Source organism: Lampetra planeri, chromosome 35 (assembly GCF_965212315.1).
Source record: "Lampetra planeri chromosome 35, kcLamPlan1.2.h2, whole genome shotgun sequence".
NCBI classification, from domain to species: Eukaryota; Metazoa; Chordata; class Hyperoartia; order Petromyzontiformes; family Petromyzontidae; genus Lampetra; species Lampetra planeri.
Genome location: NC_136141.1, coordinates 2297164 through 2323404, shown reverse-complemented (window position 1 = coordinate 2323404; position 26241 = coordinate 2297164). Strand labels below are relative to the sequence as shown.

The 26241-nt window shown below is 51.7% G+C and overlaps 2 protein-coding genes across 4 annotated transcripts in view; one reads left to right on the top strand and one right to left on the bottom strand.

The window, feature by feature from the left end:
• LOC144730249 (E3 ubiquitin-protein ligase TRAF7-like) overlaps positions 1 to 12320 on the top strand; it is a 44306-nt gene extending 31986 nt beyond the window's left edge. For all 3 annotated transcript variants that reach the window (XM_078610898.1, XM_078610895.1, XM_078610896.1), the window contains 10 exons: positions 193 to 241; positions 1469 to 1596; positions 2686 to 2768; positions 5176 to 5215; positions 5922 to 6038; positions 6273 to 6395; positions 7049 to 7168; positions 7716 to 7847; positions 8447 to 8566; positions 9000 to 12320. In XM_078610898.1, the coding sequence (XP_078467024.1) occupies positions 193 to 241; positions 1469 to 1596; positions 2686 to 2768; positions 5176 to 5215; positions 5922 to 6038; positions 6273 to 6395; positions 7049 to 7168; positions 7716 to 7847; positions 8447 to 8566; positions 9000 to 9014 (927 nt within the window). In that variant the 3' untranslated portion in view covers positions 9015 to 12320. The remainder of the gene's footprint in view (positions 1 to 192; positions 242 to 1468; positions 1597 to 2685; positions 2769 to 5175; positions 5216 to 5921; positions 6039 to 6272; positions 6396 to 7048; positions 7169 to 7715; positions 7848 to 8446; positions 8567 to 8999) is intronic.
• Positions 12321 to 12903: 583 nt separating this feature from the next.
• LOC144730165 (unconventional myosin-XV-like) overlaps positions 12904 to 26241 on the bottom strand; it is a 105347-nt gene continuing 92009 nt past the window's right edge. The window contains exons 53-67 of the mRNA XM_078610765.1: positions 25459 to 25553; positions 24109 to 24181; positions 23488 to 23560; positions 23038 to 23108; positions 22105 to 22184; positions 21613 to 21740; positions 20749 to 20843; positions 20456 to 20533; positions 19501 to 19597; positions 18909 to 19069; positions 18514 to 18647; positions 18267 to 18400; positions 17158 to 17279; positions 16406 to 16543; positions 12904 to 15243 (exon numbers count right to left, since the gene is read on the bottom strand). Of these exons, the coding sequence (XP_078466891.1) occupies positions 15181 to 15243; positions 16406 to 16543; positions 17158 to 17279; positions 18267 to 18400; positions 18514 to 18647; positions 18909 to 19069; positions 19501 to 19597; positions 20456 to 20533; positions 20749 to 20843; positions 21613 to 21740; positions 22105 to 22184; positions 23038 to 23108; positions 23488 to 23560; positions 24109 to 24181; positions 25459 to 25553 (1542 nt within the window). The 3' untranslated portion in view covers positions 12904 to 15180. The remainder of the gene's footprint in view (positions 15244 to 16405; positions 16544 to 17157; positions 17280 to 18266; positions 18401 to 18513; positions 18648 to 18908; positions 19070 to 19500; positions 19598 to 20455; positions 20534 to 20748; positions 20844 to 21612; positions 21741 to 22104; positions 22185 to 23037; positions 23109 to 23487; positions 23561 to 24108; positions 24182 to 25458; positions 25554 to 26241) is intronic.

Genomic DNA, 26241 nt, shown 5'->3' with positions numbered 1-26241 from the left:
TGCCGGGTTCGTATCGCAGTGCACTAACCGCTACACTACCGCTCCCAACTCCAGAGCGACGTATAGCAGCCACTTGCTACCATTCCTGGCTTATTAGGTCATTTATTGAATTAGTAAGTGCTGGTTGTGTTGCGTTCTTTACGGGACCATGTTAACAGCTCTCTCCGCTTATGTATTTTTTTTCTACCGCAGGATGAGATGTCTCACATCAACGATCGGCTCAACATGGGCGTCCTGGGATGTACGTGCTCGCAAAATAAACGCACAACACTGTCTCTCCGTGTTAAGAATGTGCACAATACGATCATTGTGACCGCACCTCCGATTAGCTCGGTCGGCTATGTACGGTGCGAACGAAGTTCTACGTACATGCGTACGTGACTGCGTGTTTGGACGGTGACATCCCATCGCATGTAAAGACCGTGAGAGCGATTGACACATCTTGGAGGTGTCTGGGTGAATCAGGGGGGCGAATAGCCTAGCAGAGGCACGGATTTGTAATGGTTGATATGTCAAGATTGAATCTGGGGTTTGAGCCTGACTGGATTTAACCTCTGTTCTCAAGTCTAGTGAGTTGATGGTCTTAGCCCAGTAACCAATGACTGCACACAAAAAGCCATCGCGTTAAATTCCAACGCTGAAGACTAAATAAAACCGCCTTAAAAGAAAATAATATTACATGATGTAATGATATGTTTTGTTATTGCTTTGCAACGGATATCTCTATTTATTGCAGTCAGGGAATGAGGGAGAATGTTTCACCGTTAATGTGGATAAGAGGTCACTTGAAGGGGTCTCAGAAGTAGTTCTGTGATGGCACCTTTTGTTGACCGTTCATGGTTGTGAAGTGCTGCTCTGGGAGATTTCCGAATGGGATATTTTTTTTTCTCCGTCTCATGATATGGTGCCGATAGCACAATTGGAATACAATTTGGAAAAATTTACGAAAAATGTATTATTCAAACGTTCACAACATTCCCCATATGAATATCAACAACTTTTTTTATCAGCTCAATTTGCAAACACGTCAGTTTAACACGTAGGCTTTCGCGACCGATATCATTCATAATATAGTTTTTTTGGGATTAGATCGCCTAAATATAAATGTGTCTGGCTGTCGCCTGATGATGCTAGTTGTTGTTACTGGCGAAACGTCATTCTCAGATTGTTACTGTTGTGGATTTGGTCTCCAACACACCAGTGCGCTATACTATAACGAATTGGCATGTTCTGTTTACGTGACAAACCTTACTAATTGGCTGTGTTGGGTGGTGGCAAGTTTAACGACACATTTTTATTTACGCGATCTAACCCAAATAAAACATGTATTGTTTAAAAAATATATATAGGAGGCATTATCTTTTGGTCATCTTATCTTGTCTGAGATGGAGGAGACCTCTGCTGTTGGACAGTTATGACCACCTCCTGCAGAGGAGCTCTTACTCATCAAGTAATCTCTGGTGTGCAGCGTATGATCCCCAGCAGATCTTCAAATGCAAGGGCACCTTCGTGGGCCACCAGGGGCCCGTGTGGTGCCTTTGTGTGCACGTCGGAGGGGACCTACTGTTCAGCGGTTCGTCCGACAAGACCATCAAGGTGCGTGGTAGCGCGAGTGTCTGCTGGAGCGAGTGTTTCGTTGGAGCTAATGTCTTGGAGCGAGTGTTTTTTCTGAAGTGAGTGTCTGCTGGAGCGGATGTTTGCTGGAGCGAGTGTTTGTTGGAGCGAGTGTTGGTTGAAGCGAGTGTTGGTTGAAGCGAGTGTTGGTTGGAGCGGGTGTTGGTTGGAGCGGGTGTTTGCTGGAGCGAGTGTTTGTTGGAGCGAGTGTTTGTTGGAGCGAGTGTTGGTTGGAGCGAGTGTTGGTTGGAGCGAGTGTTGGTTGGAGCGAGTGTTTGTTGGAGCGAGTGTTGGTTGGAGCGAGTGTTGGTTGGAGCGAGTGTTTGTTGGAGCGAGTGTTGGTTGGAGCGAGTGTTGGTTGGAGCGAGTGTTGGTTGGAGCGAGTGTTGGTTGGAGCGAGTGTTGGTTGGAGCGAGTGTTGGTTGGAGCGAGTGTTGGTTGGAGCGAGTGTCTGCTGGAGCGGGTCTTTAGTTGGAGCGAGTGTTGGTTGGAGCGGGTGTTTGCTGGAGCGAGTGTTTGCAGGAGCGAGTGTTTGTTGGAGCGAGTGTTGGTTGGAGCGAGTGTTGGTTGGAGCGAGTGTCTGCTGGAGCGGGTCTTTAGTTGGAGCGAGTGTTGGTTGGAGCGAGTGTTGGTTGGAGCGAGTGTCTGCTGGAGCGGGTCTTTAGTTGGAGCGAGTGTTTGCTTGAGCGAGTGTTTAGTTGGAGCGAGTGTTGATTGGAGCGGATGTTTGCTGGAGCGAGTGTTGGTTGGAGCGAGTGTTTGCTTGAGTGAGTGTTTAGTTGGAGCGAGTGTTTGCTTGAGCGAGTGTTTAGTTGGAGCGAGTGTTGATTGGAGCGGATGTTTGCTGGAGCGAGTGTTGGTTGGAGCGAGTGTTTGCTTGAGTGAGTGTTTAGTTGGAGCGAGTGTCTGCTGGAGCAGATGTTTGCTGGAGCGAGTGTTTGTTTGAGCGAGCGTCTGCTGGAGCGAGCGTTTGCTGGAGTGGGTGTGTCATGGCGGTTGACGAAGTTCATTGCGAGGAGGTGCATTGTTACTTTGCTGCTCGTTGGGCACTGCCGTCTGTCTTTCGCTAAGGTGTGGGACACGTGCACTACTTACAAGTGCCAGAAGACATTGGAAGGGCATGACGGCATCGTGCTGGCTCTGTGCATACAGGGGTGAGTGAAAACATCGAGGCTTCAACACGGCAGAGGGACGTGTGTCTGTACACATGTACACGCACAGTGATCCTTCAATAAAAACGTAACCGAAAACGCGAAACGGCTCTTAACTAGTAGACTGTAGAAATGCTTGAGGGCATAAAATTCAACACATTTGTCAATAACACTGTGGCTGTAATAAAGAAAAGGTACTGTATTTAATAGAAGACATTTCAGGCCCTTAAGAAAAAATGAGAGGGCTACTGGCCAAATAACGTCGCAGTTTATATTCTTTTGTTTGAGGCCACAAATCAGATGGACTACATTCGACAAAGCGCGTCACGAGTATGAAAACATTGAATGAGTGTGTTGAATTACTTGCTGTGGAGATGGGCTATTACCAGGAATGTCACCTGCTATACATATGCTTGTTGTTGTAAGGTCACGGTGTGCTATTGATGAATGTGCTAATTCTGCTTGTGCCACCACCGCAAATGCAGCAGCAGCATCGCCAAATAATTTGTTTACTCGAGGGCAAGTTGCACAATTTCCTGCGTACATTTGACGCTGTAAAGGAATGCACAACCGGCTTTTCGCAGCTCGCTCCCCCGCCCGGCTCTCAGCGCTCCTCCTAACTCGTGGGTAGACAACCTTTCTCGTGCCCCTCATACCCAGCCTGGCGTGCCCCTTCCTGTCACGACAACGAGTTTGCAGCGTTGATTCATGACGTAACACGGCGGTCAGGTTCTTCGCCGTAATAATTTTAGTGCCGCCTAACACGCGGGGGCTTGGTCACGTCAGCCGGAAACGCCATAACGGCTCCAGTCGGTAACTTTGTAGGTGCTGCTCACTAGCCGCACTCTTGCCCCGAACAGTCTGTTGAAGGCTATACCGGGGGGGGGGGCGTCTTTGTTGGTGGTGTGGTGGTAGAGTCACCTCAATGGTCTGGTAGGAGCCGCTATAGAGGTGGTAATGATGACGGTGGTGGTAATGACGGTGGTGTTGGTGGTGTTGGTGGTAGAGGCACCTTTATGGTCTGGTAGGAGCCGCTGTAGAGGTGGTTCTGCAAGGCCACGAGCGCCCGTACCCAGTGGTTGAACCGTGCCAGCTCCTTCTCGAGGTTGAGCTGCACAACCATCGACGACTTCCCACACTTTTGGCGGGCATTCGGGGTGGGGGGCGGGGGGGTTCCAAAGGACTTTGGTTACCGCAGCCGCCATGAGATCGCTGCTGTGCCTGACCGTAACTTTAAAGTGTTGCGCAAGCCGCAGGCTCGCGTCGTCGGGCAGCCGAGAGAAGGTGCAGCCACGTGATGGGAGTCGTTTGTTTTGCTGGATTGCATCTCGGCCGGGACGTGGCGGCCCTATTTTTAGGGTCACTGAAGAAGCTGCTGCCATGCAAAAGCCGTTGCTATGCGGCACGTTAGACACGAAACGACACTGCCTCCACCGCATAGCTTCATGCTATGCCCAGCTGTTCGGTACATTTTCTTGTTGGATGGAAAGTGTACGGTTTCACGGTTATTTTGTCCATCGCGGGATGTAACACGCAGACGCATGCACACACGCATACACAGGTGGACATAAACACATATGCACGCGTACGTACTTGCTCATGCAAGCACACGCACGTACACAGGTGCGTACACACACGCGTGCTCTCGCGTGAACCTGCAAAGGCTTGCTAATGCAAGCATGCACGTGAACATGCACACAGTTATGTTCACAAGCAAATGCTCATCTGCACAGCCTCAAAGACAAAGATCCCCCGTATAACCTTAACAGACTGTTGGGGCAAGTGCAGTTAGCGAGCACCTATGAAGGACGGCACGGCACACGAGGGGGTGGGTGGGCAGCACCACGCCCGACCGCCTTTGTCTCCTTTGTGGTGATGTATACACGCCGTACCAGATACTCATTTGAGGTTGAGTCGTCTTAGGGGATGCCCAGAACCGGTTCAGATAATCGTCACTGCTGTTGGCAGTGAGCGGGAATCGCATGCACACATTCTCGCATTCTCACATACACACGTATACCCACACCAGTAAACACACAACACAAAGACAACGATTCTTCATATAGCCTGAACAGACCGTCAGTGCAAGGGGCAAGTGCTGTTAGCGAGCGCCTAAATAAACACACATATTCTTGGTTCTTTCGGTAAAGTCACGTAGAAGGGAAATAATAAAATAAATAAAATATTAAACAATAAAAATTCTGATTGCTTGTGTTGCAGTCGAAACGTCGTGAGAATTTTATTGTTTTATATTTGTATTATTTTATTATTTCCCTTCTATGTGACTTTACCGAAAGAACCAAGAATACGAATCCCTGCAGTCACGAAAGCTTTAAATCAAAACACACACATGCGAGCGTACACTTGCGTTTGTCCTACACACTAACGCACGTTCTGCTTTCTCTTTCAGTAACAAGCTCTACAGCGGATCTGCCGACTACAACATAATAGTAAGTCTGGCTGCAGTGCAAGTGTGATGCACGGCGGCACCCCGCGTCACCAGACGTGTCCATGTCTGCAGGGCTCATGAGTGGGGGCGATGGGCGGGAGTGGCGATCCCTGTGTCTGCCGTCTGTTGCTCCGTCTCTCGTGGTGTCTCTATGCCTCTCCATGCAACTCGCTCTGTTCCGCTTGTACATGTCTGTTTCTCTCTGTGTATCTCTGTTTATTTGTGCCTGTGTGGTTACGGTTAAGGAGTGGTTGGGCTCGGTGTGCAGCTAGTCTTTCTCATGGCCAGCGCTAACGATTGGTCACGTTCCCTTAAGTGCATTGTGAGTAGGATTTAGGGTTAGGGGTTATGCTTAGGTATTTTAGGAATCTTTGGGATTAGGGTTATGGTTAAGCTTAGGGATATTTTTTAGGCGTAGAGTGATGGTTACGCTTACTGTTTTGGTTAGCCTTAGGAGTTCAAGTGAGGTTTATGGTTATTGTTAGCCTTCTTGTCATGATTAAGATTAAGATAAGGATAAGACTAAGAGTTAGGCTTTGGGTAATGCTTTGGGTTACCGGGTTAAGCTTGGGGTTACGGTTAACAAGCAATCAGGATCATCCGGTTTCCACGTCGCACGCACGACCGAGGCCGTTAACGAGCTAGAACACGGATTGGGCGAGCGGCCGCGGTTTGACGCGTTTGCCCGTGCGCTCCGTGCGACCAAGGTGTGGGACATCCCGACGCTGCAGAAGGTGAGCATGATGCGGGCTCACCACAACCCGGTGTGCACGCTGGTCGCCGCCAACGGCATGCTGTTCAGCGGCTCGCTCAAGGCCATTCGGGTGAGCGCCCCCCCCCCCCCCCCCCCCCAATCGCACGCGCCTCTGCACCTCCACCGACCTCCCGGCACTGGGAAAGGACGATTTGTGATGAGAGCACTTTGGAGAATATTCTCCCCCCCCCCTTTACATTTACCGACTATCGACCACGCTCAAGGCGGGCGTGGTCTCAGAGCGGCTGTGGTAATTAAAGTCCTTTGACCGCCCCCCCTTCCCCCTCCTGAATGCCCGCCAAAGGTGTGGGATATCGACGGTGTACAGCTCAACCTCAAGAAGGAGCTGGCAGGGCTCAACCACTGGGTGCGGGCACTCGTGGCCTCGCAGAACCACCTCTACAGCGGCTCCTACCAGACCATCAAGGTGCCTCTACCACCACCACCACCGTCATTACCACCACCATCATCATTACCACCTCTACAGCGGCTCCTACCAGACCATCAAGGTGCCTCTACCACCAACGCCACCTTTAGTACTACTACCACAATTACCATCACCGCTACTATCAACGCTACCATTACCTCCACCATCACCACTGCAGCTTCTACTGTGGCTGTTACGAGACCTTCAAGGTTATTCCACCACCAACACCACCGTCATTACCACCACCATCATCATTACCACCTCTACAGTGGCTCCTACCAGACTGCCACCACGACCACCACCATCACAACCATCACCACTGCCACCACCTTGACTATAGACATTGAAAACGAGATTTGCATTTATTATTATAATTTTCAGGCATGTAATGATTACATACACCTACAATTCTAGTATATTCAAATCTCAAACGTGCAGTTATATGCATGTATCTTAAGTAAAATAAAAAAAAGAATTGAGCAAACTATTTTGACCTTGTTATGGTCGAGGGGGCCAAGTCGTGGATATGGTGGGCGTGAGGTTCGTGCCTGCGGTGTTCCAGGCGAGTTGGCATCGGTCCCAGCGCGTCGCGTAACAATCACTGAGTTGAGTGCGTCGTGATGTGACTGCTCGCTCGTTGCGTTTCTTCAAAGATCTGGGACATCCGCACGCTGGAGTGCGCGCACGTGCTCGAAACCTCGGGCGGCAGCGTCTACTCCATCGCCGTCACCTCGCACCACATCGTGTGCGGCACCTACGAGAACGTCATCCACGTGCGTCCACCCCCGAGGCTCGCCCGCCTACCTACCCGCTCGCCCACCGAGCCGCTCACAAACCTGCCCTCACTTCCTTAGTGACCGAAACGGTTTCAGCCTCAGCTGTCTGTCCATGCGCCCACTCACCCACCCACCCGATTTCCTATTTGCGCACAGATCTGCTTGCCCGCTCACCCGCAGACCTGTTGTCATAGCTACCTACTTGCCCACCTACTTGAACAGCTCGCCCACCCACTCACCCACTCACCCACTCACCCACTTGCCGACCAGTCCACTCACGTGCCGACCCAAACGTTCGTTGGCTCAGACGTCCACCTGCTCAGCCACTAAGTTGGCTGGCTCACCCACCAACACGCTCAACGACCCCCACCCACTTTTGGGGGGAGACAACTGAGGCTGGGTACGACGACGGCTAACAAAGCCCCCCTCGGTGCGCCCTGCCAGCCTGAACAGGTGCTCGCCAACAGCACCTGCCCCCGCAGGCCTACGTAGGCTTACGCGCGGTGTGGGACCTTTGTCTTTGTGTGCTCATGCCGCGATGCAGGTGTGGGACCTGGAGCGGAAGGAGTGCATCCGCACCCTGACGGGCCACGTGGGCACCGTGTACGACCTGGCCGTCATCTCTACGCCCGACCAGACCAAAGTGTTCAGCGCCTCCTACGACCGCTCGCTCAGGGTGGGTGGCGGCGGCGGAGGCAGCGGCGTCAACGGCGTTGGCGGCGGTGGTGGCAGCGGTTACCTCTTATACCTTCGGTGCCAGCGCACGGCCACAGCTGTGGAGGACGCGAGAGCAGTGGCGTAGCGATCGAGCGGGCAGGCGTTGGCGACTGCACCGGGGCCCAGCGGGCCACAGGGGCCTGAGTGCTCGGCTCGTCAAAAGGAGTTGGGGGTCCCTCTGTCACTGTTAGACTGGGTGTCACTGTGAGGCTGGGTGTCATTGGTATACTGGGTCTCGCAGTTTATTGCGAGTCCATTTGTGCATGCATCTCGTTTCTCCACTCCACGTGGTGTGTGTGTGTGTGTGCGCACAACGGTGACGGATATCTGAGCCGTTGCTGGGCCTCCCCTATATTGACTCGGCCTTGAAAGAGTACTCGGTGCGATGTGTAAACATCACCACTGGAGAGACAAAGGCGGCCGGGCGTGCCGCTGACCACCCCCACCCCCTCGTGTGGTGCTGTGCCGGCCTTTATTAGTGCTCGCTAACGGCACTGACCCCATCAGTCTGTTGAGGCTAAACGTGGGGGCGACCTTTGTCTTCGTGTGCATGTGCAGGTGTGGAGCATGGACAACATGATCTGCACGCAGACGCTGGTGCGCCACCAGGGCAGCGTGACGGCACTCGCCGTGTCCCGTGGACGCCTCTTCTCCGGCGCCGTCGACAGCACCGTGAAGGTAGAGGCCAGTAGAGGGTTGGGGGGGCGGGTGCAGGGCATTAGAGGGGGGGCGGGGGGGGTGCGGCACGGAAGGGCGGCCATCCCATTGTCGTTCATTCGCTCATCCTTCAGTTTACTCGCTTCATCGTTCAATTGAGCATTCGTTTATTCGCTCGTTGCCACAAAGTTGCGTTAAATGAAGACCCCGTTTATAAAAACGGTGGCCGCACTTGACGGTCGTCGATTCAGCCCATCGCGTCTCTGGAGTGAGTAACATTTCTACCGTTTCGCAGCGACGGTGGTCGTCTCGGGTGGAGACTGCCCTTCGCCCAGTGTATTTCGGAATTCCCGCTGCTGTCCGTGATCCTCGCGGGCCCTTTGTATGCGCGGCCATGGACGAGAAGCAGACTAATTATTAATTGGCGTGTCGCCTATGTTGTCTCTCTTCACAGGTGTGGACTTCCTAATTACGTCACATGCTGGTCACGAGACGTCGCACCGCGCCTCGGGCGAAGTGGCCGCCAAACACGGCTCCAACCGCGCAAGCTGCGTCATGGCGCCGAAGAGTTCAACTGGACGTCGCCGATGTAGTCTGTAGATAGCTGATGTCGTCACGTGATGGTTGCTTGGCGCAGCGTCTTAGACGGGCGTGAAACGGGGGCCTCCTGATCTGCAGCTCCTGTGCGCCCCGGCCGCGGTGTGGCTTTCAGCGTTTGCCAATCTTCGTCAGGAACGCAGGAAAGTGCACGTACACGCATGCGCAAGGATCGCGAACTGAATTTGTACGGACATCACCACGTGTCGGATATTCCATTGATATCGACACTTCACGACGATACGTGTATTGCATCGCATAGAATCGTATATGCTGTATGTGATGGGTTCACCCAACTCTTGCAGCCACATTCACCAAAACGTAAAAATAATCACCTGTTCTTGAATCGAGTCGCAGCCGTGCATCGCGGCAAATTTTATTAGCACTCCCTGTATACGAGGCCAACACGCACACACAAACGGGGATCGATATCTAAATTTTGAATCGGCGCTCTCTGCGTCATGTGGGACATGCTTACCAATCCTTGGGCACACATAACAACCTCATTTGTAACAACCTCATTTCGTATAACGAGCAAATTTATTTTTTAACTGAAGATTGGATAAAAGTGGTAAGGCCCGCACCCATGGTGGGTTGTCAGTACAGGAGCTTGAGAATCTAGCCTCGGCAAGACATTCAAAAAAACAAACGGTTCTTCTATTGTAGATGCTTACTTTGTCCACCACGATGACCTGCAGCTTAAGTAATGAGAAAAAGACTTGCAGTTACAATCAGGACATTGCATTGACATACTGAGAAGTATACGATTGACACTGCAGCCACATCACGAGACTTTAAATGCTTTTTATGCTCATTCACGACCTCCGATCGGAAGAGGTGGCTTGCAACTTGGGACATTGTGAGAATTAGTTTTTGTTTTCTTAGATTTTTATTTTCGTTTGAAAAGGGATATTTGCATCGTCACATTTGTTAGCATTGCCGCCGATCGTATCGCCAACATCACGAGCATCACCGGCAGCGTCGGTCATCTTTATTGTCAGTCATCATGACGATTGTTATCAGCATCAATCAATCATCAGAATCCCAGGGTAGATGAAATCGGTACCACCCCGTGAAGCTAAACCTCTTGGTGGTGAGGAAGTCGTCGGTCACCTCTATTGCATAGAAGTGTACGGATAATTTGCGCAACAAAAAATGCCATTGCTGTACCGTACTGTGCTCAGGTGTGACTGCACTTCCCGCATTCACCGACCCGCACTGACCAGCATGGTGAAGTATGGTCAAACAACCCCCACGACTTGCATGGCATGGGGGGAGGTCTTCCAGCAGTGGAATAGGCAACAGGGGCTGTGCATGCACACGCTGTCGACTGCCTAAACGCAACCGCATCTTAGCGTTGCTAAATATTGTGCCTAAGCGTGTGCAAGCGGCGGAAGTATGCATCCACTCGCGGTGTGTGTAAGAATCGCGCGTATAAGAAACTTTATTTTTTTAGGTTTTTATGATACCCGCAGTGGGTTCTTGTCAACGCTGCAGCCACTAGTGGCCACCGCATTCACTACGACGTGGACATAGAAGCGACTCTTGAATCAAATCGTGATCTTTAATCGCAACATGTAAGCACTCGTTAATTGGCCAATAACACCGAAATATATTTAGGACCGCAGCACTTGTACGCACGTGTTCAACGTCTTTAGCAATTGTTGACGTGACGGCTCTTCGTGTGGCTTGTCGATGGTTCCTCGCACCTCTGCGTCGTTCCTCCCTGTTCGAGTGAGCAAATACTGTGCGCGTCACAAGTTAATAACTCATTGTTTCTCTTGACGGGTTCGGAGGTGGATCGTTCCGCTTGTGGCTTGCCCCAGGCACGTGAAATCTTCACCGCTGTTTCAGGACTATATCACGCTCGGACAATGGCAATGCAAGAGGCCGTTACATATTCCCATTGGTATTGGTACGGACTGCCACTCAACATTTGTTTCAGTCATGCCACGTGTTGCATTTGACATGCTATCAGGGCAGGTTCGCGCTGGGGTTTAGAATGTTTGACTGTCAACTAGGTTGCCAGTTCAAATCCCCGACGGTAGGTTCCTGTTAAACCTGTCAATCACCATCATTGATACGGTTGATAAAATAGGTACGCCCCATGTGGGTTGCCCACTGGCTCCCACCATGGGAATATGGAATGTCCGCCGCTCAGCCCAGATGACAACTGTTGGAATGAGGAGACACTTTGACATTGGGTTGTTGAACCGTCGTAGACACGATCGCTATAGCTACTACACTATTAAAACCCGCTTTGGCTGTGAAATGAAAATGTGAGGGCAGTACAGCGTGCGGGTTCACGAACCTGTCTGCTCGGACCTTTGTTGAGTACTACCCGCCGTCGTATGCTTTGTAGGTTTTCTCCACACTCGCATGTTTCACTTCTCCCATATTGGTACAACACACCTGTTACATCTAGATTGAAAACCCACTTTTTTAGAACTGTTTTTTGTGTTCAGTTTGTTGTCCTCCCGGCACCTTCGATTAGCACGGTTGGCTACGTACGGCGCGAAAGAAGTTCAACGTGCACACCTTAAAACGGAAACTGTTCCAAACAAACAAAAAAAGGGCTATTGGGACTCTGTGACGCTTTGGTGGATGGGTATATTGCAATTGTTATTATGGACTGGTCTGTGACAGGAGGCCAGTGCTGCTTGCCGTACGCTGCTGCGGCTGTTCACGGTGTCACAAAGTTCCCCCATAGGTCACCGTGGACCCCAGCCCATGCCTCGCGTAGTGTATTTTTTTTAAACTCCTTTGACATTTTATCTACACGTCACGAAAAGCACTGTTTGCTGCACAGCTATGAAAAAAAATAAAAATTGCAAGTGCCAAATGGAATGTACTTTGCTGCTAAAGATTGCCGCTTAAATATTTTTTAAGATTAAAAACGGATGGAGATTTTTTTTTTAATCGGATAAATTAACGTTTTAATCTGGAATAAGGTTAACTTAAAGAAAACTGATGGTAACGCAGTTCCGTGTGCCTTTTGGCCAAATTGACCGGTTAACTGCTGTGCTGGAAACAGAGTTGAACCAAATGTATTTAATAAGAGTCCTTGGTAAGTCGTGTCATTATTGTATTCCTCTTGGCAACCTCGTCAAAAAAGTGTGTTTCGAAAGACTTTATTATATGCAGACGCATTTTACGAATACAGGGTTTATTCACTACGGCGGCGGCGTCTTTGTCGACTGTTGTTCTTGTGTGCGCATGGCGTCGTTTACAATGCGGATGGAAACGCGTGAGTGCTGGATGAGCCCCCCCTCCCCACAACCAACTCGGCGTGGGGGGGGGAGGTGGGGAGAGGTCATCCAGCGGTGGATTGACACGGATGTCAACTATTCACATCGCGCCTTAAGACGCGCTTGTATTAAGGGATTTTTTAAAAATATCTCTTGAATCCTTGTGTTTTGGGGTTGCGCTGCATTTGCTGTGAGCCTGCGTGTGTTGTACAGCGACTTTGTGATCTCCGGGTGAAAGGCGGTTGAGAATTATCCTTTCTTTTTAATTATTACTGCTCCCCCCCACGTGCCTAGAATGGCACTGGGTTTTGCAATTCGCCACTTGATTTGAACTGCCATTTATTTCAGTAAAAAAGTTGTTTGGGAAAATCAATGGGATGGACACAATGTATATTTGTGGCATTTTTGTAGGGTTTAAAAAAACTCCCCCGCCGCAGTGTAGCGCTCGGAGACATGAGAAGCATTTCTGGAATCCTTTACGTGATCTTGAGCCAATGCATTCCGGAGTCCGCACACGGTGAAAACAATTTTATTTCCAAGTAAAGCTACACGTGACGAAATTGTAATCCGATTAATGCGGAGAGAGAAAAAGACAATCTGGAAACCTTAACACTTTTGAATCGACTTAATTTTCACCTTAGAAGGGAGGAGGCGGTAGAGTTGACGTCTGCGCTCAGCGATTGTTTGCGACTGCGGCTGTCACAGTTTAAAATCTGCATTCAGATTTCCTTTCCTTTTGCCAAGGGCTGTTTGCGAGTCCTGATCGCGGGCAGCGGCAGCCTCATATTCTTAGGGTTTTTTTCGGTAAAGTCACGTAGGTAAATTAAAATTAGTAAAATAAAAATAAAATAAATCACGACGTTTCGGAGGCAACACATGCTTCCGTCTTCAGGTGGAACCGTCACAGCACGATTGCTGTATCGTCAAGAACATTTACGTACATCGCAGAGTTAACGAAAGGCAGCGGTTAAGAGCGGGGTATGCGACTGAAGTAGATTCGGATCAAATATCTTGGGCATATACAGATTCCCCGTTGGATCGTCTGCTTAATCGTTCTACAATTGTGCTTTCACTACAAAATATACCCGCGATTACATTGACAATCTTAGACTGCCATGCACAATTAACATCGACTCTTTGGTTCTTTGGGTAAAGTCACGTAGGAAGAAAATACATTAAATAATGGAGTACGATGTTTCGATTGCAACATCGGTTACTTGTGTTTAATTTATTTTCTTTCTAAGTGACTTTACCGAAAGAACCAAAGAGTAATTCCTGCAGTCACGAAAGCTTCAAATCAAGTTGAATTAACATCGATTCTACGCGCACCAGCCGTAGCGCCGGCCAGGAGCAGGTTCTCGAGGGGGCCGAGTTCCCCCAGGGTCTACATTCTTGAAATAGTGAAAGAAATGTCGGTACCAAAACGAGGAAATTTTAAGCAACGGGCGTTAGCCTTCCCTCTTATGCATAAGTGGGGGGGGGGGGGAGTAAGTGCAGCTGGGAACGCACAATGGACGAGTACATTGCACCGTTACTCATGCTGTTTAACAAATAACATGTCTAGAGTTTAACATTGGCTGTGGTCTGGGGTCCCCCTGAGTGCGTGTATGCCCCCCCCCTCCCCACACTTAACGAGGTCACATAGCTGACGCAGAGTATTTTAATTGGCACATTCTCCAAATAAGTGTCGGCGCTTCATGCGTGAATCTCGTCAATGCTCGGAAGTACAACGGAGTCGATTTACAACATTTCGAAAAGTTTTACAAAAATTAACATCCCATTTCTTTTGGCTGCAGAAGATGCCAATGTGTAATCTGCAGTGATCACAGGCAGCAGCTGCTGAAGCTTCGGACCAAAGGAACGGTGGCGGTGGCCCTGAGCAGGTGCATCACCTGGTTAGTCGTTGGCATCACCCAACCGAAATTCCACACGAAACTTTTTTTTTGTATCTCCAAAGTTTATCTAATATAATCACTACAGCATTATGTACATATCACTCACTACAGCGGTGCCCAGTGCGTTTAAAACAGTGGACTCTGGGGCTAACAGCCCATTGCATTCATTGTGACCCTGGTTATGAATTCGGTTTGGGCTTGAATTAGTTTTCGCGGAGTCGTCTGGAATGGAAGTTCACAACATTCTAACATTTTCATGGGTTGAGAGCAGGCCGGTGCGCTATCAGGGAATGCAATGCAGGTCGTACCAGTGGGAACTCGGGTTGTTGGAACGAAAGCAGCTGTTGGAACAAAAAACGGAGTAAGTGTTTTCCCCCACAGTATCCCTCCTGCTAGCCGCCCCCACAGTACAAGGTACATGTGGTCTGACCCTTCGGGCCTGCGCAGGAGTGTTAGCAAAAAGGCGATCCACGAGCTGGTACCAGAGAAATACTGAGCCATTCGGCGGGGCTATCAAGCGAGATGTCATATTGGCTGTCGCACAATGTTCTGGGCCGTCACGTGGTATAACACATTGATATGTGGTGGGCTATTATGAGATGTCTTGGGACTGTTACATGGGTTGTCACATCTAATAACTCGTATGTCATGGACCGTCATGAGGTGCCATAGGCTGTCACATGGGCTCTCATGGATTGTCCACGTACTGTTGCGTGTGGGCTATCGATATTTAACGGGCTCTCAAATGTCCTGGCAGAGGCTGTCGTGGGATATCCTGGGCTCTCACGTGGACCGTCTCGTGGTGCGTCACATGTGGCCACCACAGCTGCTCCTAGCACTGTCGCGGGCCTGTCGCCGCTCCGAGGAAGCTCCGGCGCCGAGGTCAGGCGCCGTCTCAGCTCCGTGGCCCCATCATGGTTTCAATGTGCATGCTCAGGTTGTGGCACATCTCCATCGCCTGCGGGCACACGGAACCGAGAGCGGGCACGTCAGCAGAGGTGGAGAAAGAACAACAACGCAATAAGAAGGGGCCTGGGTTCGATCCCTGATTCCTCGGGTGCCTTTCTCCGTGGAGTTTGTAAGTTCTCTTCCCCTGTTCCGCATGGGGTTGACGCTGCGTTCTCAGTGTTCCTCCCATAGCTAAAAAGAAACAATGGAGGTGGTATTGACCAAACATCCCAATGCTGAAAAATATTCCTGCAAGGTACTCACTTGGGCGTTACACACAAGCAACATCACCCACGCGCGCGGAAACTTGGCAGGACCCTCCTGACAAAGTGTCTTGACACGGTGAGACTTTCCTCGATTGCCGAGTGTTATAATGACACTGTACAGGCCAGCCAGTGGTGACACCACCACCACTTCAGTGGCAAACGGCAAAATCTCTTCCTCCCAGGTAAGGGGTGTCCGAGGAAGGTGATATCACAGAACCACTCCTGAAATTCCTTTGACCTATTTTTACCCACACTAGGGGAGCAATTGCCTACACACTCTGCACCAAACTTCTTTTAATTCTCAAAACTATTATTTAACACTTTTTACACGATTATATATTTTTTGCAGACACGTGGTGATTGCACTGAGAACAACTCGCTAAATTTGTGAATCCAATATAATCGCAGACGGCTGCTCGCAATTGCACCCAGGAACATACCACTGTGGGTGCAAGCTCTGTGCTATTGCCACCCGGGCCCCCTCGTGAACGCTTTTGCAGTCACTTTGCGGATTGGACAAACGATCAAACCTGGCATCGTAATTCCATGAACGAATATGGACAAGTCACGTGCATAGCAGGGAGAGGCTCTGAAGATTGACAGCCTCGCCAGGGGCGGCTGTGGCCATACCCTGAGCTCCGAGACCCCCTGGGTTTCGGTGCCGTAGATTCGCGAGTGCGTGTCACGAGACCACCACGTTGCATGTACAATGCTCTCAGCCTTGTCTTGAACGCCAACTCGAAGGCTCGTGCAACGCGGCGGCCACGTGACGCCACGCGTGTGACGGGAGTCGTGCCTTGCCGCTGACGTGCGCCTTTGTGCGCCCGTAGCCACTACTCATGAACCGCCCGCCCGCACGCGCGTTCCCATCGTGGTCGGTTACGAATGGCTGTCGTTGGCCCTTACATGCTGGACATCCAAGACGGTCGTCTTGCGGGAGCTCTGGTTCCCCGATATGATCTCGAGCTGCGGACTCATGGACTTGGTCGGCGGCAGGGCCTTGACGGAGGTCACGTCTCGCAGGTGCATGATGTTGAAGGGCTCCTGGCGAAGCAAAGGAGGAGACAATCGTCTACCGCGGTTCTGCACAAACTCATGGCAGCGCTTGGGCCAAACTGACAAATATGTAGCAGCAGCTAAAGGTAGGGGGCACAACGATGTAATGAATCGTTGACTGATATTGTTGTGTTTGCGATATACGTACTGAATCGTATTCGTATGACAATTGTTACTTGGGAGTCGTATATGCTCCATGTAACAACGCGTTCACCTGACCCATTGCAGAGGCGCGCGAGACATAGCTATTCGCAGCAATGTAAAGAAAGAAAATAAGATCTATAATCAAATTGTGAATGAAATCTAGAGGCTTCATGGAAGCAGATTCATCGAATCGTGCAGCAGGTGACGGGCAGTTTAGGGGGGGAGGGGGGTGTGGGGTTTAGGTTGGCGTGGGTAAATGTACTGACAACAAAGCATCAAGCGGACACGAAAACGCAGCTGGAAGATGTGGAGGGGATTGAGTAAATGTGACAACATCCCGCAGCAGATGTTGCACCGCACTCTTGCCCGCTCCCGCGAAACACACGAGGCCACACGGCCACGCTAGGCTGGCGCCACGGCGGACGAGGTCGCGCGTCGTGACCCAGGAGGGCACGCACCGCGTTCTCGATTTTGACGAATTGCAGCCCCTTGAGGTTCACGGCCCCCAGGCACGGGGGGATTCCGCTGCCCTTCACGTTGAAGAAGTTGGAGCCGAACAGGGGCAGGGTGCTCATCTTTTCTGCGGGCGGACGGCGAGCAGGGGAAGGAGCAGAAGGAGAGAGACGGAGGGGGGGGGGACAAGCACTCGGTGTCATTGGAGGGCCGAGTCAAAGAGAAGGCACGCAATTGGCGGTGCCGCTTTTGGTCAAACTGCACACACGGCATCCACAATACTGGCTTTGGGGGCACATTATGGTTTAAAACCTGCAAACTATTAGAGTGGGGGTGGGATAACTTAATTGCTTTTTAGGAATTGATCCTTATGGCAGTACCCTGGGGTACCAAATAATACAAAATGGCCGAGGCAATGAAATCAATCCGAAATCTGTGCTACTGCACGCTATCGAAACGCAGCGAGGACGATTGCGCCGAAACCCTGAATGCTCGTACGCGCCACGTGGTGCATCCTGTACAGCTCATCGAGATGAGTCGATTGGCGCATCACCGACCATCAACAGACTACAAATGACTGCATCACGGACATTATGTGAGAGCCGGGGTACTATGGAACCCTGGGGTACCGCCATAAGGTTCAATTGCTTAACTGATTGTTGGCATAGGAACATACCGACACTTCTCCTTGGATTCAGAAATCGTACCGGCTTGATACCTTTTCAAGATTGCCTGGATGGAGCCTGTATGTTCAGGTGGCGTCACATTCGTGACGCCACCTGAACACTGGCCCATTTAAATCGTGGGACAAAAGGCCACACAACGTGACCAGTCTTGTCTGGAGGAGGCTTACTCGCCCTGCCTCGCGAAATCGGAAGATACCCTCTCGTCGAACGTAATCGGGAAGTTGCGCACCCACCCAATCGAGTGAAATCTGGAGAATAACTTCCCACCAATGCAGCGTAACCAAGAGGCTGAGTGCAATCCATTGAATACTCGTTCACCTAGATGGTATCGTGAAATGTGGAGGAGACCCACTCACCCACCCAGTCTAGTGTGATCTGTTAGTTGCTCACCCTCTGGTCTAGTGCCATCTGGAGGGATCTCCACTCACCGAGGAAGGTGGTCCGGGCCTGAAGGGCGCTCATGCCATGCACGTCATTGAGCTGCTGCGAGATGAGGCTCTGCCAGTTGGACGGAGACTGCATCCGGAACCAGATGGCTGGGATGTAGGACTCCACGTCCTTCCTGCAGGAGCACAACACGCAGCCGTCAGCGACAAGCGATCGTGCCGACTCGGACGAGCCCCCGCTCCGAGTGCCCGTGTTGACCGTGCAGGTGGCGGAGGGGGGGGCACTCACGGGCTCGGGGGCTGCCGGTCCTCCTTGGCGCGGTGTTGCAGCGCGGCCATGCGCGCCACCATGCTCAGATGCTGCTCCGTGGGCCGGCCCGACGGCAGCGCCAGCAGGTGGCCCATCGTGAAGTCGCGGCGCACCTGGAGGCAGACGGTGGCACAATGACGCGGAGCAGGGCGGTTGGCAAGGGCTGAAACAGGGTGAGCGCCCCACCCTTCTTCACTGCCCCCCCCAACCCTTCATAGCCCCCCACCCTTCCCCATAGCCCCCCCCCACCCTTCCTCATAACCCCGCCCCCAACCTTCCCCATAGCCGCCCCCCCAACCTTCCCCATAGCTCCGCCCACGGACGAGCGTCCAGGCCTGTGAGCGTGTGGTGCATGGCCGGGTCTCCCGCCTCACCTGGTTGAAGTGCATCGTGATGTAGAGGCTGTTGGACAGAACCAGCGGCCGGCCCCAGACCACGCGCTTGATCCAGAAGGTGAAGGCCGGGTCCATCTTCTCCACCTCGCCCACCACGTCCATCACGTACTCGCGCTTGACCAGCGGCTTCTTGAAGGAACCTGCCCGCGGGCCACGAGCGGAGTGGTTGAAGTCGGACGAGACAACCGACACCGACGACCGTTAAGGAGCCTAAAGGTTTGCTGGGGCGGCGCGCGTCGTTCGAGAGGGGCAAATGGACGGCTCCGGCGGTCGACGACAACGACGGAGGGCGCCCGCGACAGGACGCTGCCCCCCAGCGCGACGAACGTGCCAGACGGCCTGCCGTATCGCGGGAGACCGCGAGAGGTGTCAAAGGCTTGGGGGGGGCAGGCCTTCATCCAGCGGTGGATTGATCATGGCCGACGACGACCATTACGGATAAGAGGAGTAAAATGCGTGGATAATGACGGACGAAAGGATTCGTTCGTCGCCGCCCCCACATCAAGTCGGATGGGATGAGTCGCGGGGGGTGTGGGAATCGGGGGGGGGGGGCGTTGTGAGGACTTCTCACCGCTGTTGCACAGGGCGATGATGGCGTACTCGTGCGCCGCTTGGGGGTTGCTGAGCTCCATCTCCTTGCACAGCTCCCCGAGCACGTCCATGGCCACCTGCGTCCCGCGACACCGACTCGCAGCTCACGGCCCAGCACCGCTTCCTCCGTGCCCACTGGCCCCATGCCCCCCCCCCCCCCCCCTCTAGCCGTGGTGGTAAGGCACCCGCGGTGGCCCGCGGAGGGGTGGGTGGTGGTCGCTGCCCGAGGAAAAATCGTGCTCGGCCAGTTTAAACGGTAAAGGTGCAGCCCTGCAAATGCTTGCTTGCGTGCCACTGCTGGCAGAAGGGGCCTCCGGGAAAGGGAGCTCCGGAGAGCCCGCCTCATCCCCCCCAAACTGGGTATTTTGGCCTGCTCTACCAAGGCTGGCCTCGACGTCTTGAAATAGGTGGGAGCGCGCACACTTCATGCCCCGCCACACGCGACCTGCCGACGCGAGCCGGTGACCTCTAGCAGATTCCCCCGCCGCGATGGCACCGCGCACGCAGCGCCAGCTCCTCGTGGGCTTCGGCTTCAGCGCCTCCGGTAAATGGCGATGACGGATCTGGAGCGAACACCAATATTTCCAGGAGGGACCTGATCGCTGATCCCACTGAAAAATTCGTGGGATTTAATGTTTCCCTCGGAAATCCTGTCAGTCTGTATGTGAGTCTATGGGTCTCTCTGTGGGTCTCTATGCATGTCTGTTGGTCTCTATGCGAGTTTGTGGGTCTCTGATAGTCAATAGGTCTCTGTGAGTCTATGGGTCTCCACGGGAGTCCAGATAGTGAACCACTGAAGCAATCCGTCCGCACAACATCGGCTAAAGCCACGGCCCCTGGCCATGTGACCTGGACACCGACTCGTAAGTCGCCTTTCGTCCGGCCGTAGGCACGGGGAAGGGCCGCGCGCGCGTGAGGAGTGTCGCGGGGCTCACCGTGCAAGTCTTCACTTTGAAGAACTTGTCAATGCCACCGGGCAGGTTGAAGAGCTGCCTCTTGGAGTTCCTTCCCGACTGGAAAAGAAAACGCCGATCACCAACCACTCGGTTTGTGACGATGAACCCTAATACCCCCACCGCTGCATCAAGATGACAAGAGTCGAGCCGAATTGGCAATTGCGTCCGAACAAAATCATCGGGAAAACGGAACGACTCGGGTGAGACCCGAGTGGCCGGGGACTCTCGCAATCGCGATCCTCCCTCCTCCTCCGCCGCCGTCGTCGTCGTACCATCATGGCGACGAGCTCCACCTCGCTGGGCACGTTGCGCCGCCCGCCGCACACCAGCGTCTGCTGGAGCTGCTCCTCGCACACCTTGGCCATTCCTGCGCGGGCACACGGGGGGCACACGAAGGCGCACACGGGGATCACCACGGACACTCGTGGGCACCCGTGTGGCAACACGCGGGCACTCGAGGGGATCAGCGCGGGCACACGCGGGCGCATGGGGCCGCACTAGGGGATCAGCAAAAAAAGACGACTAAGTGCAAATATGAAACGTATTTACCCTGGCAGCTACCCCGGTCAGCTTTTGAAAGAGTTACATAATCAGTACAATGTGCGTGATGCTTTCCCGACACACCCCCCCCTCCCCCCCCCCCCACCAGGGACCTCGTCACGACCGACCGTGACGAGACGAGAGTAACGAGTCAATTAACAACGAAAGTCGTTTTTATTTTACCAGCTTAAGGTCCACTGAGCTGTATAGCTCCTTTTCAGAAGCGAACTTGGCTACAAATGAAAGCTCATCACGTGGAAATGTATAGCAGCTAAACATTCCAAACGGGTGATGTCGATTCTACGATTCTAAATGTGGAAGGAATAACCAGAGGACCAGGATACAAATCCACACGATCACAGGGAGAGGGAGAGAGAGACATGCAAACTATAAACATGCAGGCGTCAAGTTCCGGATCGAACCCACGACCTCCTGGATACCAAGCGAGGGAGTTAACATCTCGCCACTGCGGTGTCCCCTTCCGGCAAGGTGCTGCGCCGTCAATGGGGATCCATTAGCAGGGAGTGACCCCCCCCCCGCCTCCCTGTTCCTCGCCCCCCTTCCTCCCCCGCACGCATGGCGGGCTCGCGGCGTACCTTGGAAGGGGGAGGGCTTGCTGGCCAGGCCGTGGAGATAGGAAACCACGTACGGCTTGAGGAGGTCCGTGCACCTGAAGTACGGCGTGATGATGTAGAGCAGCCGCCAGCCCTTCTGGGCGCTGTCCCTGCACGGACGCACAAGGGGGTCGTCACCGGCGGCAAACGACGACTGCGTTCGGACACTCCGGTTAGCATGGCCGGCGACCGTACGGTGCGAAAGAAGTTCAACATACGTACAAAACATGCACGACGGGGCACTCTGTCAATCCAAACGAACAAGAATTATTCGATAACAAACTGTATTAATTGACGATTCGATGCGTCGTTATCTATTTGCCCCCTACTTTTTGGGCACTTTTTTTCCCGAAACGCTCCAACTCCTGTCGGTTTCCTCACGTCCGAGAGAGTCGGCGTTTCGCCCGTGCGAGGTGTCAAGCAAAGGGTTTGGGCACGCGCGCATCTAGGCGTGCGTGCGTGCGTGCGTCTTACGGCTTGTTGCTTTGGTTGTTGGTGACCTGCTTGATGACTTGGCAGTAGATCTCATCCTTCAACACGTCCTGATGCCCATACTGCCAGGGCACACAACGCACGCGCGCCACGTGAACCAAAGTCTGTGCGTGCACAACAACAGTAAATAGTAAAAACGCGCTTTATTTACCCGAGAGGGGGGGGCAGCCTCTCCGAGATTGAAGAATACTTTTCAGGAGAATCCTGCCGTTGCGATCTTTGGCCAATTCCATGAAGGAGTGAAAACTCAGGTGCACGAGGAAGTTCGCACTCAACACTCTGCACAGTTAAAACTCAACACGTTTGAAAGAGCACAACCTCACAGTAGCAGCTGTCCCTGTGCGGCAACATCGTGACTCAGCACCTGGCCTGCAAGCGAGCATTCATCTGCCAGTAGGGGGGCGATGATTGCAGCTGCTGCTGCTGCTGCTGCGTGTAATCCCAAATGAATCCTTTGCGGTGTCATTTTCAAAATTAGCTAATTTGTAGCCCCGACTCCGCCACACACGATGGACAACTCTCGCGGACGACGTCCGGGGGGTTATTGGGTGACAATCGTGAGCGAGGCAGGCGGCCCGTAGTAGCATGGCGGTTTGTTACGCTCCGCAGTATTAAATAATTCATTTTTCCATTCCATTCCAAAAAAAATTTGAGTAAAAACTGGCTCCCACTAAAGGGGTCATCGCAATACTTTACTGTATAATTTAAGCGAAGGTAGTCCTACCTATAAAATCAAGACACATAGAAAAATTACCTAAACGAGGGGACACACTCGAGGAAAAGGTCAGCCGCTGGATTCGAGCCGGAGACCTCTGCAACAACAGGTGGGCAAAATGTGCCGCCGCAATGGCACGTCACCGTTCCGGCGATGGTGATTTTTTTAACCAAGCGAAACGGCGATCGCGCCATACTCACCCGCAGCAGGCTGTACACACACTCCGTGTCGGATCCCTTGGACGGCAAGTCTCCCATGAACCTCATGATGGCTGTGCGTGGGGTAGAAGTACACACGCACAACGCGAGCTAAGCGCACATCTCGCCAACAGCGATAAAATGAACCGCTGGCGTGCGACACCAACGGAGCGACGACGCAACATGTTCTCATCGTGACGGCGTTGTTTCCTTTTGTTATCATATCTTTTGAAATGTTGCGATGTACAGGCCATTGTCAGTGCACTGCTCGATGAAGGGAGGCGTACAAAAGCGTGGCTACGTTTTTAAAAATATATTTGTTTTTATTGAGGCAATGTGCGGGCCCGATTACTTAACGTTGGGACGCACGTTACACACCGTCAACATAAACGTGGACACATTTTTTGGAACTCAAGCCCTGCGTTTCCGTCCCGTTACCGGTCAACCACTCACTCTGAAAGGATTCCACCGCCTGCTTGTTGAGGTTGCTGTCCTTGATGTCGATGAGTGAATCCTGGATCGGGTTCTGCGGAACACGCACGGAGGGATTTCCCTCGAGATTCATTTTCTAAAGTAGGCCGTTAAAAAAAAAACCCCCCATGAGGACTTACGCACGCAGAGAGCTACCGTCAGGTGTGTTTTGGCCTTTCATGCAGATTACCGGTTCCACAAGCGATGCTGGCCCGGCGGCTGTAATCATCCCGCATGGGGAAATTTATTTATAATGAATTTTAAACTCCGCATCGTGGTCATTATTTTTCCAACTTCATATTATGGGCATGACGGGAGCAGCACTCGACAGATTGCAAACGACGCAGGTAACACGTGCATCATTCGTGAGGGTATCTCATGTCCACAACATTCATCGAATTAACATCAGTCACTCTGTTGGTGAGTCACTCACCTGGGGCTAAACAGAGATTCCTGCAGAAATTGCCCCCTTTGGCCCAGACCTCTTCCACCACCACCACCACCACCAACCCTCCCTTTCGACAGTTCTGGACTCACCCATGACCTCCTCTGTGTGTCTGAGAAGTTACGGTGGGTGCGAGTCCATGGTGTGCGTGGCCTCACCCTGCTGAACACCACCATGTCTGCCGGAGACAGGGACTCGTGGCCCTTTCTGCTCTTCTTGTTTAATGGCTTCCTGTGGGGGGTCAAAAGGTCACCCGAACAAATCCACAGCAAGTGAGCGGCTGGGGTCAGCCCTTTCAAAAGATGGGAGTTTCGAGTTTGTTTGTGGCCACCGGTCCACCGGTTGCTCAATGGAAAGTCTTGCACAGATCCAATCATTATTATTACATACCTGTCAACCCCTTAGCAGTGCCCTACCTTATTGCAGAACAATTCAGACCTTACTGGTCACCCCGTGCCATCACAAGGGAGAAACACAAACAAATAGACAAAAACAATTGCCGGTATTGAAACGGCTGTACGCCGTATGGACCTAAAAACTCAATTTCCCTGCACAAGAATACGGGTAAACCGTATGGGGTGACAAGTATGTTATTATTGTTGTTATGTTTACAATTTGTGTCAAGCCTACATTGTGTCTCACCCAAAATATAGTTCTCCCTCAGAATTATAATTGTACGCCGTGAATGATGGAAACTGAAATCTTCTGGATACATTGCTAGGCGTGATGGGGAAAACTCGGAGACACCTTTAAAGTTTAGTATCAAGTGGAAGGTTAAAGAAACAGAGATAGACAGACGAAGATGGACACGATAGTATTGCAAATGTAACCGGGAAGACAATCCAACCAATGTCAATAGCACAGAGAGTAGAGTAGCTTCACCACAGAGGTCACAAATATGCATGAGTAGAATGACTAACAGAGATGGGATTCGTAAATAAATAAGCACGGAGATTACAGAAATATTCCATACTTCACAACGTCCATATGTTTAGCATTAATACAATAACGTCCGATAGGCCTCATCCTTGACGGAACACGTGGTCATTCACACTCTGTGCTATTGCTGCCATCTAATCTCGAATGATTGCATTCAGCTTCTTTCTACCCAACTTAGTAAGCGTTTTAACGAGCACGTGAGTCAATTTAGTTGGCACCGTACCCTTAACCCAACTCCGTGAGTTCAATTCACAGCAACAGCTAACATCAGTAGCAGGTGATATCCAAACCATTCCTGGGCATCCCCCCCACCAAGCCACACTGACCGTGCACGATTTGAAAAACAAATTTCTTTAGAACCACTTTTTGTGTTTAGTTTATTGTCCTTCCCCGCACCTTCGATTAGTACGGTTAGCTACGTACGCTGCGAAAGAACTTCAACATACATACATACAAACACGGTGAAGTATGGTCAAACAATCCCCATGAGTGACATGACGTGGGGAGGGACCTTCATCCAACGATGGGACCGATAGACGGTTGAAACACGTTACATAACGCAGCATCACCTGAAGTGCCTCTTGGCAAAGTCCACCATGATGTGAGGGTTTGTCTCCACCAGATCTTCCATGTAGGGGTTCTCCTCGGAATCTGGGGCACTGCTCTGTGGGCGCACACAAAGACAAAGATCCCCCGTATAAACATACAGACTGCGTGGGCAAGGGGCATTAGCGTGCACCTATGAAGGCTGGCACGGCTCACGAGCGGGTCTCGGTCTGTGGATTTCATTTAGTGACACTCTTAAGTTGAGTTGACTCAAGAAGTCAAATATGTGCAACACTTTCTTAGTTATCGAAGCTTGGTGCGAGGGGCACGGAGTTGTTCCCCCCCCCCAAATATTATCAGCTCAGCCAATGTGCAAACTCTGTAAATCGATTTAATAACGTCACCAATTATCTTAAGTGTGCATCTTCATTGAGAAGGGTTAACCTCGCCTCCTCGTAGTCGTGCTCTGGTCTCTGGTGAGCAAAGTTATCGTCATGCGCGTTGATTTTAGTTCCCTTCATGATCGCCACTGATTAAAATAATGAACGCTTCATCGACTAATATTTTTGTCAATAATACATTTAAAAGAATGAACCTTTTCACAGCCACGCGTTTTTTTTTCTTTCACAGTAAATCACCCTGCGACCAGTCACTTTTTACAATAAACTCTGTAAACTTAATTTATATTATTGGCAAAAAAAAACATTCGGCGAGAATGCTGCCATGATCCTTGTGTGCAATATGTCAAGGGGCACCACGGTGGCTATGAGATGTTAACCACCTCGCGTGTACTCTTTGGTTCTTTC